At 39.8% G+C, this 14,640-nt stretch overlaps 1 protein-coding gene across 2 annotated transcripts in view; it reads right to left on the bottom strand.

The window, feature by feature from the left end:
* Positions 1-10,207, bottom strand: part of CRLF3 (cytokine receptor-like factor 3) — a 40,698-nt gene extending 30,491 nt beyond the window's left edge. For both annotated transcript variants that reach the window (XM_006890935.1, XM_006890934.1), the window contains exon 1: positions 10,067-10,207. Coding sequence is in view for 1 of the 2 variants with exons in the window: in XM_006890934.1 (XP_006890996.1) it covers positions 10,067-10,183 (117 nt within the window). In the remaining variant the exon portion in view is untranslated. The remainder of the gene's footprint in view (positions 1-10,066) is intronic.
* Positions 10,208-14,640: the final 4,433 nt, after the last annotated feature.

Here is a 14,640-nt window from a genome sequence, read left to right as displayed (position 1 = left end):
TGGAGGGACGGCGCAGGAGAGGAAGACCCTCAATGAGATGGATCGATTCTGTGAGTGGAGTGGTGGGAATGAGTGTGTTTGAGACGGCGAGGTTGGCACAGGATAGAACAGCGTTTAGGGCTCTTGTACATAGGGTCGCTATGAGTTGCAAGCGACTCGATGGCACATAACAACAACCACCACCACCTTTGGAATTGCAACACAGCTTTTACCATTAGGCCACCAGAGCTCCCTACTGGGAAAGGAGATGTGTATTATCCTCATCTTCATTTTACAGAGAAGAAAACTAAGTATCAAGAACGTTTTTCACAGTCTCAAGGCTAAATTATACTTGGAAAGTAAAGACAAGTGCTGACAATGGGTAGGGGCAAAACCACAGGGTGTATGGTTTGATTGGTGGAGGGAGAGGGTTAAGAAAATGGAAAGGATCCAGCGGGAACCTGAAAAGATTGGGTAATGATGGGCAAGGTCCAATGGTGATTGATTTTATAAAACATAGTGCTTATAAATGACAGTATAAAATACATATGAATGAAGAACAGTGTGAAACACAATGTATACAAACTTTGTGAGCAAACCAATATAAAATAAAATAATTTTAAAAAGACAAGTGCTAGCAAGATAAAATAACTCAAAACATAAGTAAGTAATTCATATCCCTGAACAACAGTTACAACAAAAAGGGCTGTTTTACATGTTTAGCTCTTCAGTTTAAAAATTAGTCTTATGATAATACAGGCTCATTGACTAACAAATGTACCATATAAATACAAGCTGTTGACAGCAAAGGAGCTCTGGTGGCCTAGTGGCAAGAAGCTGTGCTGCACAGTTCGAATCCACCAGATGCTCTGCTAGAGAAGGAGGGGCAATCTCTTTCTGTGATGGTACACAAGAAGAACAACAAAAAGATGTTAAAAGCAAACTAAGTGCAGGAGTGTGAGAGTGTATGAAAATCTTACTATCTGCTAATTTTTCTGATAATCTGATTTTAAAAAACATAAAGTATAATAATTGAAAACAGTCCTACTATTTACTAAGTTTACAGCAAGACAACTAACTTCCTTCCATTAAAATTGCATGCATTACAATTCACATTTTTAAAAGTTTATGTTGAGAGAGAGGATGTAAAAAGTAGCTCAATTATATTCCTTCATACACTCTGTAAATAACATCACTGATTCAGAATGTTTGTTCTAATACTCTTCCATCTCTTTGAATACTTCAAGTAAGTTTTAGACTGAACAAACAGCTTTCGGGGTTATATTTTTTTTTTTTAATTTTTTTTCAGGGTTATATTTAAAGTTAGTAAGATAATTTTTTTTTTCTATCATGCACTTGCTGCGAAGGGTCAAGGACTGCAGCCTTCAGTATGGACTGAGGCTCAATGTCAAGAAGACAAAGATTCTCACCACTGGACCAATTGGCAGCGTCAGGATGGATGACAAAGAGATTGAGAGTGTTCACAGCTTCAGTTTGCTCAGCTCCACAGTCAACACTCTTGGCACCAGCAGACAGGAAATCAAAAAGCGTATCGCGATGGGAAAGTCTGCTGTTAGGGACCTCTCTAAAGTACTCAGGAGCAACAGTGTCTCTCTGGAGACTAAGGTGTGCCTGATACAGGCCATGGTATTGCAATCGCTTGTTATGCATCAGAGAGTTGGACAATGACTAGGGAGGACAGAAGGAGAGTGGATGCTTTTGAGCTGTGGTGCTGGAGAAGGGTACTGAATGTACCATGGACTGCCAGGAAAACAGATTCATCCTGGAGAGGTTTAAACCAAGCTACTCCTTGGAGGTAAGGATTCTGGGACTTCGTCTGACATACTTTGGACATGCTGCCAGGAGGGACGGGTCCTTGCAGAGGGACATCATGCTTGGGAGGGTGGAGGGACAGCGCAGGAGGGGAAGACCCTCTATGAGATGGACTGATAATCGGGATGGGTGTGTCAGAGGCGGTGCAGTTGGCGCAGGATAGAGCAGGGTTTAGGGCTGTTGTGCATAGGGTCACTATGAGTCGCAAACGACTCGACGGCACATAACAACAACAACAACAACAACATCACTGTTAAATTGATGTAAATAAATGATTTGTGGGACATGAGTATATATGCCACTTTCTTCTGGAACACAGGGTTGTATGACAACATCTTATTTATCTAGTACTGCTATACCAGGAATACCACAAAGGGTAGCTTTAACAAACATAAAATTATTTTTTCACAGTTTTGGAAGCGAAAGTCCAAAACCAGCATGCCAGCTCTCGGGTAGATCTTCCTCTGTCAGTTCTGAGTGTTTAGCTTCTGCTTCCTGATTCTCTGGTGATCTCCATGTATTCTGTCATTTAGCTTGCCCCACTGTCTGCTCACTTGTTTGTATCTTTGTGACTCCAAAGAGATGGACTCAAGACATAGCCCAACCCTGCCTAATTTACATAATAAAAACAACACACTTCAAAACAGAATTATAATCACAGACTTAGAACTTATTTACAGTACATATTCTTGGGGACTACTGGCAGCTTCATGATGGATGGAAAAGAGATTGAGACTATTGATAACTTCAGCTTGCTGGGTTCCACAATCAACATTCTTGGTACTAGCAGTCAAGAAATCAAAAGGTGAATTGCACTGGGAAAGTCACGGACTTCTCTAGAGTACTAAGAGCAACGATCTCAGTGTGGAGACTAAGGTGTGCCTGATCCAGGTCATGGTCTTTGCAATTACCTGATATGTATCAGAGGGCTGGACAATAACTAAAGTTATGAGAAGAAGGATGAATGCCTTTCAGTTGTGATGCTGCAGAAGAGTGTTGGACAAACCGTGAACTGCCAGAAGAATGAACAGGTCTGTCCTGGAGAGGGTTTGTTTGCTCCCTGGAGGCAAGGGGTTGTTTTTTGGGTTTTTGTTTGGTTTTTTTAAATTTTACTTTATTATTTTGTGTGCATGTACCGTCAAATCAGATCTGACAGGTACAGGAGGAGATTGCCCCTCCTTCTCCAGCAGAGCATCTGGTGGATTCGAACCATGTAGCTCTGGGATTGCAGTGCAGCTTCTTGCCACTAGGCCACCAGAGCTCTCGGAGGCAAGGTTTTTGAGGCTCAGTCTCACATACTGGGGCACGTAGCCAGGAGGGACCAGTCCAAGACTCGAGATGGATTAACTCAGTGATTGGAGTAATGAGATTAGGTCTGTGACAATGAGACTGGCTCTGGATAGGGCAGGTTTCAGAGCTAATAAACACAGGGTCACTGAGTCACAAGTGACATAACAACAACAACAACAGTGAAATGGTCATTGTTGTTGTTATTGTTATGTGCCCTCGAGGCTGAGCCAACTCACTGCTGACCATCCAGAAGGTTTTCAGAGGCTGTCAACTGCAGAGGACATTGCCTATCTTTCTCCCTTGGAGCAGCTGGTAGTTTTGGCCACTTCTCTTTGGGTTGGCAGTGTAGCTCCATACCCATTAGGGCACCTGGGCTCAATAATGCAGTCTCTAACAGTAAATTATTTTGTTTTGCTTCAGAGCTTTGCCTCCAATGTTGTAGAATACTTGAACCAATATCATTTTAGCCTACCACCACATATGCTCCATAAGTATCTATAAAATACTCACTTAATCACTAAAAATTAGGCTGCTCATGAGAAAACACTCATATGTTTCTGAGATAATGCTAAGTGAAAGAAAACATGAGGTAACAAGTTGCATATATACTAGTATATTCAACTTTGTAACTAATATGTACAGAAAGCTGTATCAAGATGTTAATAGTGGGGGAAGGGGAGAGAGGAGGGGGACTGAGAGTGAAGAGAGGGAGGCAATCTTGAGGCCTCAGAGTTTGGTGAGCAAACCAAGGGAGTGAAGGAACTAGGAAAGAGTCGGTGGAGACCAGAAAGGGTGGGGTAAGGTGCGCCTGGATCAATGGAGATTAATTTTATAAAACACAGTATGTTGTTGATTGCCGTCGAGTTGAGCATAACTCACAGCAACCCTATGAACAAAAGGCCTGAAGCCCCTCTCCAACTATCAACATTTATCAAAGTTCATAGAGTTTCTGGAGGCATGTTGTTTAGGAAGTGGATGCCACTCCTGCTTCCAAACCTGTCATAGTATGTCACTGTTGTTGTTATGAAATACAATGTGACTAGAAGAATGCATGAAGCACAATATATATATAAATGAAACACAATGTATATAACTTTTGTACGCAAACCAATATAAAATGTAATTAAAATCCTAATAGTGATTGTGCCCAAGTCAAATTTTGGAATATTTTTAAATTATTTTACCTGCTGTTGATATTTCTGAGCTCTACATTTTAGCCTTTCTTTAAAATAAGAACAAAAAAAATAATAAGTACTATGTACTTATTAAGTACTTTACTTTTTTTTACTTAAAAGTACTATAACAGTGACAAATTATACTCAGACAGATTTTCGTACTGTTTTGAAAACAGGTAACAGAAGAGGGAAGTGGGAGATAAAAGTAGCAGTAATAGCGTTATTTTCTTTGCTGAGCTACTAAGACTTCCTGCCCTGGTTTTCTGAAAAGAATTTACTTTTTTTTTTTTAAACCTCCCAGCATTCTATACCTATTCTAATCTTTAACTAATATTGTATATTTTTTCAATAACTGTAGGAATAATGATGTTAAAAAACACTTTAGTATCTCATATTAGAATATAAAGTCTGTCAGCTAAATCTAAAATAATAAACAAATAAAAATAATCTGAAAACATCCTTTTAAAAAAAAACCCCAAAGAGACTGGAGAGCATTATGCTGAGTGAACTAATTCAGTCTAATAAGGACAAATACTGCAAAAGACCATTATTGTAAAAACAGAAGGATAACTAGTAAAACATGTATGGGAACACAAATGGGAAAGAGGTCGAAGCAGAAAGGTGAGGATGGGTAGGGGTGAAACCACAGGGTTGCACAGTTTGGTGGGTAGAAGGAAATGGGAAGGATCCAGATAAAAAGACAGGGTAATGATGGGCAAGGTACAATGGTGATTAATTTTAAAAAACATAATGCATGAGAATAATTGTATGAAATACAATATGAATGAAGAATAGTGTGAGATACAATGTATACATACTTTGTAAGCAAAAGAGGGGGGGAACCCAACAAACACAAAATTATGTAAAAAAAAAAAGAGACAGACTTATTCATCAAACATTACAGACATTAAGACATACTAGGACAAGCTATAATTAAACATCTTATGGGCTTAAAATTGTCAGTTATGAATTTCTATATGTGTGTAATTCTGTAACAAAGAAATGTATGATACTTCAAATAATTTTTTAATCTTCAGGATAAGCCATAGTATTTCATGACTACAGTTTAAGTCCAGATTTAACTAGAGAAAATAGTATTAAGATAATGAAGTAGTAATGGTGTTCCTTAAAGCAGTGTGCCTCAATTTTAAATGTACGCGTCTATTAACAGGGATCTTGCAAGGGTGGGACTTCTGATTCAGTAAATCTAGGGTATGGCCTAAGGAGGAGCTCTTGTGGCTTAATAGTAAAAAATTGGCCTGCCAATCCAAAGGAACATGGTTCGAATCCACCAGCTGCTCCATGGGAGAAGAATGGGCAATCTCTTCCTACGCAATTAATTGCTTCTGAAAATCCACTGGAGGGTAAGCTATGAGTCAGTTCTGACTTGATGGTACACAACAACAACATCAACCAGGGTGGGACCTAAGATTCCCCATTCTGAACAGGTCATGAATCAAGCTACATTTGTACTTGCCAGGATCTAGGGGTACCACCAGCTGAGCTGAGGAAGGTATTAAACTGTGGCCATTAACTGAGAGTACAGAATTAAATATATGTCAATTCCCTGAAACCCACCAAGCTATGCTAACTAAAAACCAACATATCCCTTTTGTACAATGAAATAAAACTTCACACAGTCTAGAAGCCTTTCTCCTTACAGGCACTGCAAAGACCTCAAGCTAATCTCTCTTAAAAAAAGATGAAGCTCCTTGACCTGCAAAGGTTCAAGCCAAGATCCTGGGCTGTGGCAATGCCAGCAAGGTAAGAGTACATGGCAAATCCTAAGTGACCAGCTGGCATCACTACTTGTGACATCTTGAGCCACTATCTCAATTTACAATCAGTAGAAACAGCAGCTTTGTCATAGTGGAGCAAGTGTTGAAAAATACAAGTGAACGACAAATACACAAAAACGTGGGTTTTTCTTTGTTCTCTTCTTAAGAAAAACAGCCTAACATTCAGCCACCAATGGAATGCTAAATCCATGAGGGCAGTGGTCTGTGTCCCTGGGCCACAGCATCCCTAAGACCAGAAGTACCCCTGAACCACAGCCCTCCCAACTATCAACAAGTTGATTCTGACTCACAGCGATCCTGGAGGACTGGACTGTAGGATTTCCAAGGCTGTGAAATTTTGCAGAAACAGCCAGCCTCAACTTTCTCCCAAATAGCAGCTACTGGGTTCAAGCTGCCAACCTCAGGGTTAGCAGCAGAATGCCATAACCACAGCATCATCAAAGCTCTTTCTAATCCACAGTGGGGGCCCAACAAATATTTACTGAGTGAATGAACAAATGAGTACTTAACGAGAGTGGGAGTTAACTTCTTTGGTATTTACATTTTAATACTAAAGATTCCATGGAGCTACACAGAGAACTATTTTCAATGATTTCAACATCAGTCAGAACACGCAGGCTATAAACATCTGATTTTCTGAAGACAACAAATCTTTCTCTCTAGCCTTTAATTTATTCAGTTAAGAGTTAAGACTACCCTTGCATTCCTACACAGAACTTCCTTTTCTCTAAAAACAGACCGTAAAGGCCTTAACCACAAGAGGAGAAACTGCTACAAGTTGGCAGTTGTTTTTGACAGCATAACTTGTAAAATTTGTATTCTTCTTCCTTTTAAACTTTCATAAACATTTCTTTTCTCTTTAGTTCAATGAAAATACTTATCACCAAACATGTGCAGTTTTAAAGATTCTTACATCTTCCATTCAGTGATATTAATTTTGTTCACCTTGTTGTGTAAACTATCAAACCCTATACATCATTTCGGAATATGACATCATTGTAAGGAAAGCTTCTTAATAGTTAAGAAACAAAAGCAGAGATTAAAAAGTATCCAAAGAGTCTCAAAAAAGGCTAAATGCCAAATTACTATATGACCTAGCTGTTCAATTCTTGGCCCATGTAGTCCCTGACTTAACAGGGTTCTGATCCAATATAAATTGGTTCTGAATAAATAGAATACCTCTTTTTTAAAAGTTACTGCCTTTTTTATCTGTTTCTTTAGAAATTTGATCTTTGTCTGTAAACATCTGAGAATGAGAACGTCAGCAGACTACACACGCCAACACTGCATGCAGTGCACGCTGCTAGCAAGAAAACGTAAAAAAAAAGAAAAGATATCCCGGATGGTCATGTCCTAAGTCTTGTTCCTCGCAACCTGACTATCTCGTAAGTCAAGGACTATTTGTATGTACCCAAGAGAATTATTACCATACATCTCCATCCAAACTTGTACATGAACGCTCACAGCAGCATTATTTATAATAGCCAAAAAGTACAAAAATCCCCAGTGTGCATAAACTGAAGAACAGATCAATAAAACGTCGTATTTCCACCTAATGGAATATTACTCAAGAATAAAAAGGAATGAAGTACTCATGGATGCTATAACATTGGTGAACCTTGAAATATGCCAAATGGAAGGACATACACACACATACCACACACACACACACACACACACACACACACTCTCACTCACCAAAATACATACAGTGCATCAATCCATTAGACAAAATGTTCTAAATATGTTAATACACAGAGACAGCAATTATATTCGTGGTTGCTGGGAGGACTGACCACTTATATTATGGGGTTTCTGTCTGGGATGATGAAAAGGTTCTGGAATTATGCAGTAGTGATGACTGCACCATTTTATACACATACAAAAAAACCCCAACACCACTAAGTTGTACTTTCTAAAGTGTAAATGTTATACTATGTGATTTATACCTCAACACTTTTAAAAAATGACAAAAGGAAATAAAATCAGTTAGTAAAAATAGACACAAACAAATGGGGAACATCCTTTTCTCTCTGTTCTTCTCCCAGGCAAAACTGTTGACCCAAAAGCTGCAATATTTATGTAGTTATTCTGAAAATGGCTGAAACTCTAAAAATATCTTAACCACTAGACAAAAGCAGCTGCTTGTTTTGATAACATTTTTCTAACACAGACCTTCCCTAAAATGCAAGTTGACAAAGGACTGATTCTACAAATTCAAACATGTACAATTCACTAAAATTAGCTCTGAGGAGAGAGATTGCTGTAACTGGCACTGGCAGGCAACACATTCCAGCTCACAAAAAAGAACTACTTTGTTACTTGCTCTAGTTAGAAGGCAATGTCATCAGGGACCTAATTGTGATGGATGGTTTCTTAGCATTTTCTATCTCAAGCCCAAGAGACAATAGGCCTCAAAATCAAACCAACACAAACAATAGAAAATAGCCCATACTGAGCTGGGCTAAATTATAAAAAAAGCACAGCCTGCATTTAAATGACGATATAAAATTCCAAAGACTAAGTGCTCAGAAATTGAATACTAAATCATTTAAGAAGAGGAAACATTAATCTTTTTTTTAAAATACATTCAATAGTGCACAAAAATATTTAATAGGCACTATATCCAGATACTAACTTAATCCAGGTAGTATCAGGTTTGCTGTTGTTTAATTTCAGAGATAAACAATAATCATGCTCATATATAATTTATACTAACTGGCTTAAACATTAATCACAGTAAGAAGTATTTTAATCTCTCTTTAAAACAAACTCCCAGATTTAGAACCTTTCTTTCAAAACAAGATGGAATAATACAGATGTTTTCATATTAAAGAAGAGAAGATTCTATAGCCTTAAAAACCTTCATTCAAGTCAGAGTTACCATGTCTAAATTCCGTTCCTAGTTCTACTACTAAAATATGAATGATGTCTGGCCGACACCAACTCTGCAAGGTTGCTGAATGACAGGTTTTTGTTTGGCATATGTAAGACCCAAAGCATGATGAGTATTCCTACTAATACCAATAATCCAAACCAGTTATTACAACACTACCTTTATATTACTTGCACAAGGGTGTTACTAGGATGCCAGTTCAGATTAATACCAAGTGTGACGTAGAGCAATTCAGACAGAATCCTACTCACTAAAAAAATATTTACAAACCATCTGTGCCTATCCTATCAGGCACTGGCAGTAAGCTATAATCTTTTTCTGTAACTGTTTAAGGGTGTTGAGAAAACATGTGGCTTTCCTATTATCTTTGATAACCCTGTCCCCACTGGAACAGATAACAGTGCCACTTGAAAGTATATTTAGCATCTCTTTGCAGAATCAGTCTCTTTAAATCTATTTTCCCATATTCCTACACCTTTGTATTCGCCCCATCAATTTCTTTTTTTCTTTCTTCTACACTTTACCTTCATTTTTATCTAGAAAAGAATTACTAATTTTTTAAACGCACTGAAGATCCCGAATGTTATTTTCAGACTCTAAGCCCATTCATAGTGTTAACTCTCTTTCTTTACCTCTTTTTAGCCTTCACTTTCCAAGAACCATTTGGTCCCAACCTTACCATTCCCCAAGTCACATGTACCATATACATTCTTCTTTAAAATCAACCCCCATCGCCGTTGCAAGTTTCCCCAAAGAGAGTCTCCACTTCCCTTAACTCGTTACCTTCATTCATCACCGCCCTCCCTGAGGCCCTCGGATCGTGCTCTAATCCAGTCCTCCTTCCCCTCAATCTCAGAGCTCACGCCCAGTCCCCTCTCAGGTCCACAGAGAGGAGGAAACGCCCCTCACACTTGCCTTGAATCCCCCTAAACTTGTCCCCCCACCCCCGCTCTCCACTCTCCTGACCCTCCCGGGGTCCCCCTTCTCCCCGTCTTTGGGCACTCCCAGCCCGCGGAGCCTCACTCCCCGCCCACCCTCGGCACCCGCACGCCTCCCCGGGGCCCGCGGCGCCCCTCCGGGCGCGGCCCGCCGACCTGCCTCCGCGCCTCCCGCAACCCCTGCAGCCTCTGGCCCAGCTCGCGCCGGTAGCTCTGCGCCGCCTCCACGTTCTCGCGGGCCTCCTGCAGCAGCAGCTCGGGCTCCAGATCCATGGCCCGCCTCGTCCCGGCGCGCGGCCGGCGGCTGCGGGCGGGCTCCTGCCTGTGCCGGGTTCCTGCCTGCGCCGGGATCCTGCCAGTACCGGCTCCGCAGCGCCACCCCGCGCGGCCCCTCGCAGGCGGAAGCGCCGCCACGCCACGCCCCGCGCCGGCTTGATTGACGGTTTCCAACGCCGCGAGCCGTGAGGGCCAAGTTCGAGACCGCCGCGAGCCAGACCTGTGCAGGAGCGCGGTGTCTCTGCCGCACTACGTGGTGGTGGAAAAATTAAGAACCAACCCTCCGCCAAATGCTCTCCTCATCTAGTCTCACTTCCACTGGACAGACAGGGAAACCTGGCAGGATTGAAACCAGCGCTGACTCTAGCTAGCGCCTTGCTTGGTTCTTAACCATCACTATACTATCTCCTTGAAAAATTACGAGTGCTCTGATAGCGTAGGGCGTAAGAAGTTGTTCTCCCAGCGCGAAAGTGAACGGTTTAAATCCGCTGAAAACTTACTACACAGTCCACTAATGCACGGATGGATTAATTGATTCCATGATGACAGTAATTGGTTCTTTTGCGTTTTTGTTTTTGTTTCTAATAAATGAGCAAGAGATTCAATTAATTATCAAAACCTCCATACAACATTAAAATGTTCTGGACTAGATAACATCACTTGGAATTCGATCAAATAGAGAAGAATCGACACTGTAACTGTTTGAAATACTCTGAAAGAGTAGGAAGGAATACTCTCCAGTTCATTCTGTGAAGCAAACATTCATTCTGTGAAGCAAACATAACCATGACACCACAAGAAGAGAAAACTGTAGGCCACAAGGAAATTATACTCTACAATAAAACTATAGTACAACATGAATATATATGTAAAAGAAGCTAAACAGAATACTAGCAAGCAAAATGCAACAGTTTATTAAAAGAGTCCTACATCATGTGTAAGTGGGATTTATTCCAGGAATGCAAAAATGGTTAGTCATCAGCAAATCAATCAACAGAATACACATTATTAGTACAAAGGAAAAGAACCACATGATCTCTCTGAATGTAGAAAAGACATTTGATAAAATCTAACATCCTTCATTAACGAAAAAGCTAAAGAAAATTGGAATAGAAAGACATTCCTCTATATGATTCTATGCATATATGAAAAATCAACATTCACTGTTAACAGAGAAAGTCTAAAGAATATTTCCTTTGAAATTGTAAATAAGATAAGGAAGCCTACTCTCACCATTTCTGTTCAATATTGTATTAGAAGTCCTAATGATAGCAATAAGACAAGAGGAAAAAGATGAAAGGTATCCAGATTGAAAAAATGAGAAGTAACATTATCTTTATTTACAGATGGCATGATTTTATATCTAGAAAATCCCAAAGAGTCTGCAAAAGTCTTATAAAAGAGTTAACAGAAGAATTTCACAAAGTTGCTGAGTTGTAACAGTGTCACTAAAAATCAGTTGGGTTTCTATACACAAGCAATGAGAAATATGAAAGAGAAATTAGGGAAACAATTCCATTGATAACGGCATCTAAGAGAATAAAATACCTAGGAATAAATCTAACTGGGAATCTAATTGACTTATACAAAGAAACTATAAAACATTGCTGAATGATATAAAAGAAGACAAAGAAATGGAGAGATATATTCCAAGTTCATGGACTGAAAAACTTAATCTTATTAAGATGTCAATACTACCCAAAGTGATCTATAGATTCAACATAATCCCAATCAAAAAAAAAACCCCAACAGCATTCTTTTGTTGTTGTTGTTGTTATGTGCCATCGAGTCGCATATGACTAATAGCGACCTTGTGTACAAGAGCCCTAAATGCCATTCTATCCTGTGCCAACCTCGCCATCTCAAACACACTCATTCCTACCACTCCACTCACAGAATCGATCCATCTCATCAAGGGTCTTCCTCTCCTGTGCCATCCCTCCACTCTCCCAAACATGATGTCCCTCTCCAAGGACCAGTCCCTCCTTACAACATGCCCAAAGTATGTCAGACAAAGCTTCAGAATCCTTGACTTCAAGGAGCATTCGGCTTCACCATCTCACCATCTCTTGAACAAAACTTTTTGTTCTCCTAGTAGTTCATGGTATATTCAACACTTTTCTCCAGCACTACCGCTCAAAGGCATCAATTATCTTTCTATCAGTCCTATTCATTGTTCAACTCTCTGACGCATAGCACGTAATTGCAAATATTATAGCCTGGATCAGGCGCACCTTAGTCTCCAGCTTGATGTCATTGCTCTTCAGTATTCTTGAGAGGTGCCTGACAGCTGACTTTCCCAATGCAATTCGCCTGCTGATTTCCTGGCTGCTGTTACCAAGAGTGTTAACTGTGGAATCAAGTAAACTAAAACAACTGGTCCAGTGGTGAGAATCTTTGTTTTCTTGATGTTGAGCTTCAATCCATACTGAAGGCTGCAGTCCTTGACCTTCTGTAGCAAGCGCTTCAGGTCCTCCTCAGTTTCAGCAAGCAGGGTTGTGTCATCCGCATAACACAGGTTGTTGATGATTCTTCCACCAATCCTGATGCCACATTCCTCCTCGTACAGTCCAGTGTCTTGGATGATCTGTTCTGAATACAGATTGAAAAGATATGGAGACAAAATACAACCCTGATGGACTCCCTTCTTGATTTTGAACCTTGCAGTGTCTCCTTGCTCTGTTCTGATGACTGCCTCTTGGTCCAAGTATAGGTTTCGCATTAGCACAATCAAATGCTCTGGGATTCCCATTCTTCTCAGAGTCAGGCATAGCCCTGTTGTGATCTACACAGTCAAAAGCCTTTGCATAGTCAATGAAGTACAGAAAGACATTCTTCCGGTATCCTCTGCTTTCTGCCAAGATCCATCTAGCATTAGCTGCTATAATATCCCTAGTATCACGACCTCTTCTAAATCCAGCCTGCACATCTGGCAGTTCTCTGTTGACATATTGTTCCATACAGAAAGAAAAAAACCAAACAAACAAAACAAACCCAACCCAAAACAATCTTCAACTCTCAACTTTATGTGGAGAGGCAAGAGACTACAAACAGCTGAAACAATGCTGACTGGAAAGAACAGATGATGAGAACTCACATTTCCTGATTTAAAAATACACTATACAGCTAATCAAACAACAGTAATCAAAACAGCTTAGGACAAGTATAACAATAGAAACATCAACTGAATATGTAGGTCAAATGGTGTATGACAAGGTGCTAAGGCTAAGGGCAAAGAAAAATATCTTCAATAGATCATCTGATAAAATTGGATTTCTACCTGCAGGAAAATGAAATGAGATCTATGCCTCACATCATTCACACATATACAAAACTGATTTTTTAAAATCCATTTTTAAATTGGATAAATTGTTTTAAATGGATTCATATCTAAATGTACAAACTAAAATCATCAAATGATTTTAAAACAAATAAAAGCAATGCTATATTCGGCCTAGCTTTCAATACTCTAATAACAAAAGCATAAACAGCAAAAGACAAATAGATAAATGCGATCTCATAACAATTAAGACTTTCGTTGTTTAAAAGACTTTACCAGAATAAAAGCTACTGACTGGGAAACTACATTTTCAGAAACTGATATGACAAGAATCTACTCACTAAAATATATCTGAAAATTTGGCAACTTACAAAAAGGCAACTCAATCAGAATGGGCACATGTTTTCTTCACACATGAAGACATGCTCAGCATCATTAGCCATCCTTGTCTTTAGGTACTGCCAAGTTGACTGCCATTCATAATGACCATGTGAGCAACAGGTCAAAACCGGGCCCTATCCAGTGCCACCCTCACAGTCTCTCCTATGCTCAAGATCACTATTGCAGTTCCTGGGTCTATCAATTTCATCAGCCATCGAAGAGATGCAAATCCAAACCACAATGAGATACTATGTGTGTTGCACTGCTAACTGAAATGTTGGCAGTTCAAATTGACCAGCTGCTGTGAGAGAAAAATTAGTAGACTTTTCCAGTAAAGATTTAGCCTCAGAAACCCATTGGAGGGTTGTCATGACTTGGATTGATTCCACAACAGTGGGTTTGGGTTAGAGTGGTTAAGAGTAAAAAATAAACAATAGCAAATGCTGGCAAAGTTATGGGGAAATTTACACAATGTTGTTAGGAATGCAAAACGGTATAGCTGCTGTGGAAAACAAGGGTGGTGGTCTCTCAAAAAATTAAAAATAGAACTACCAAATGACTTAACGATTCTACTCTTAAGTATACACTCAGTTGACTGAAAGAAGAAACTCAGAGACGTCAAGACCAATGTTCATTGCAGCACTATTCCCAACAGCTAATGTTGTTGTTTTGTTGTTGTTATGTGCCGTCGAGTTGCCTGTGACTCATAGCGACCCTATGTACAACAGCCCTAAACTCCGCTCTGTCCTGTGCCAATCGCACTGTCTCTGACACTCCCATTCCAATTATCCCA

This window comes from Elephantulus edwardii, unplaced genomic scaffold, assembly GCF_000299155.1.
Source record: "Elephantulus edwardii isolate Elephantulus edwardi_28Jun2011 unplaced genomic scaffold, EleEdw1.0 scaffold00094, whole genome shotgun sequence".
NCBI classification, from domain to species: domain Eukaryota; kingdom Metazoa; phylum Chordata; class Mammalia; order Macroscelidea; family Macroscelididae; genus Elephantulus; species Elephantulus edwardii.
Note: the sequence above shows the minus strand (reverse complement) of the source record. Positions and strands in the feature narration are given on the sequence as shown.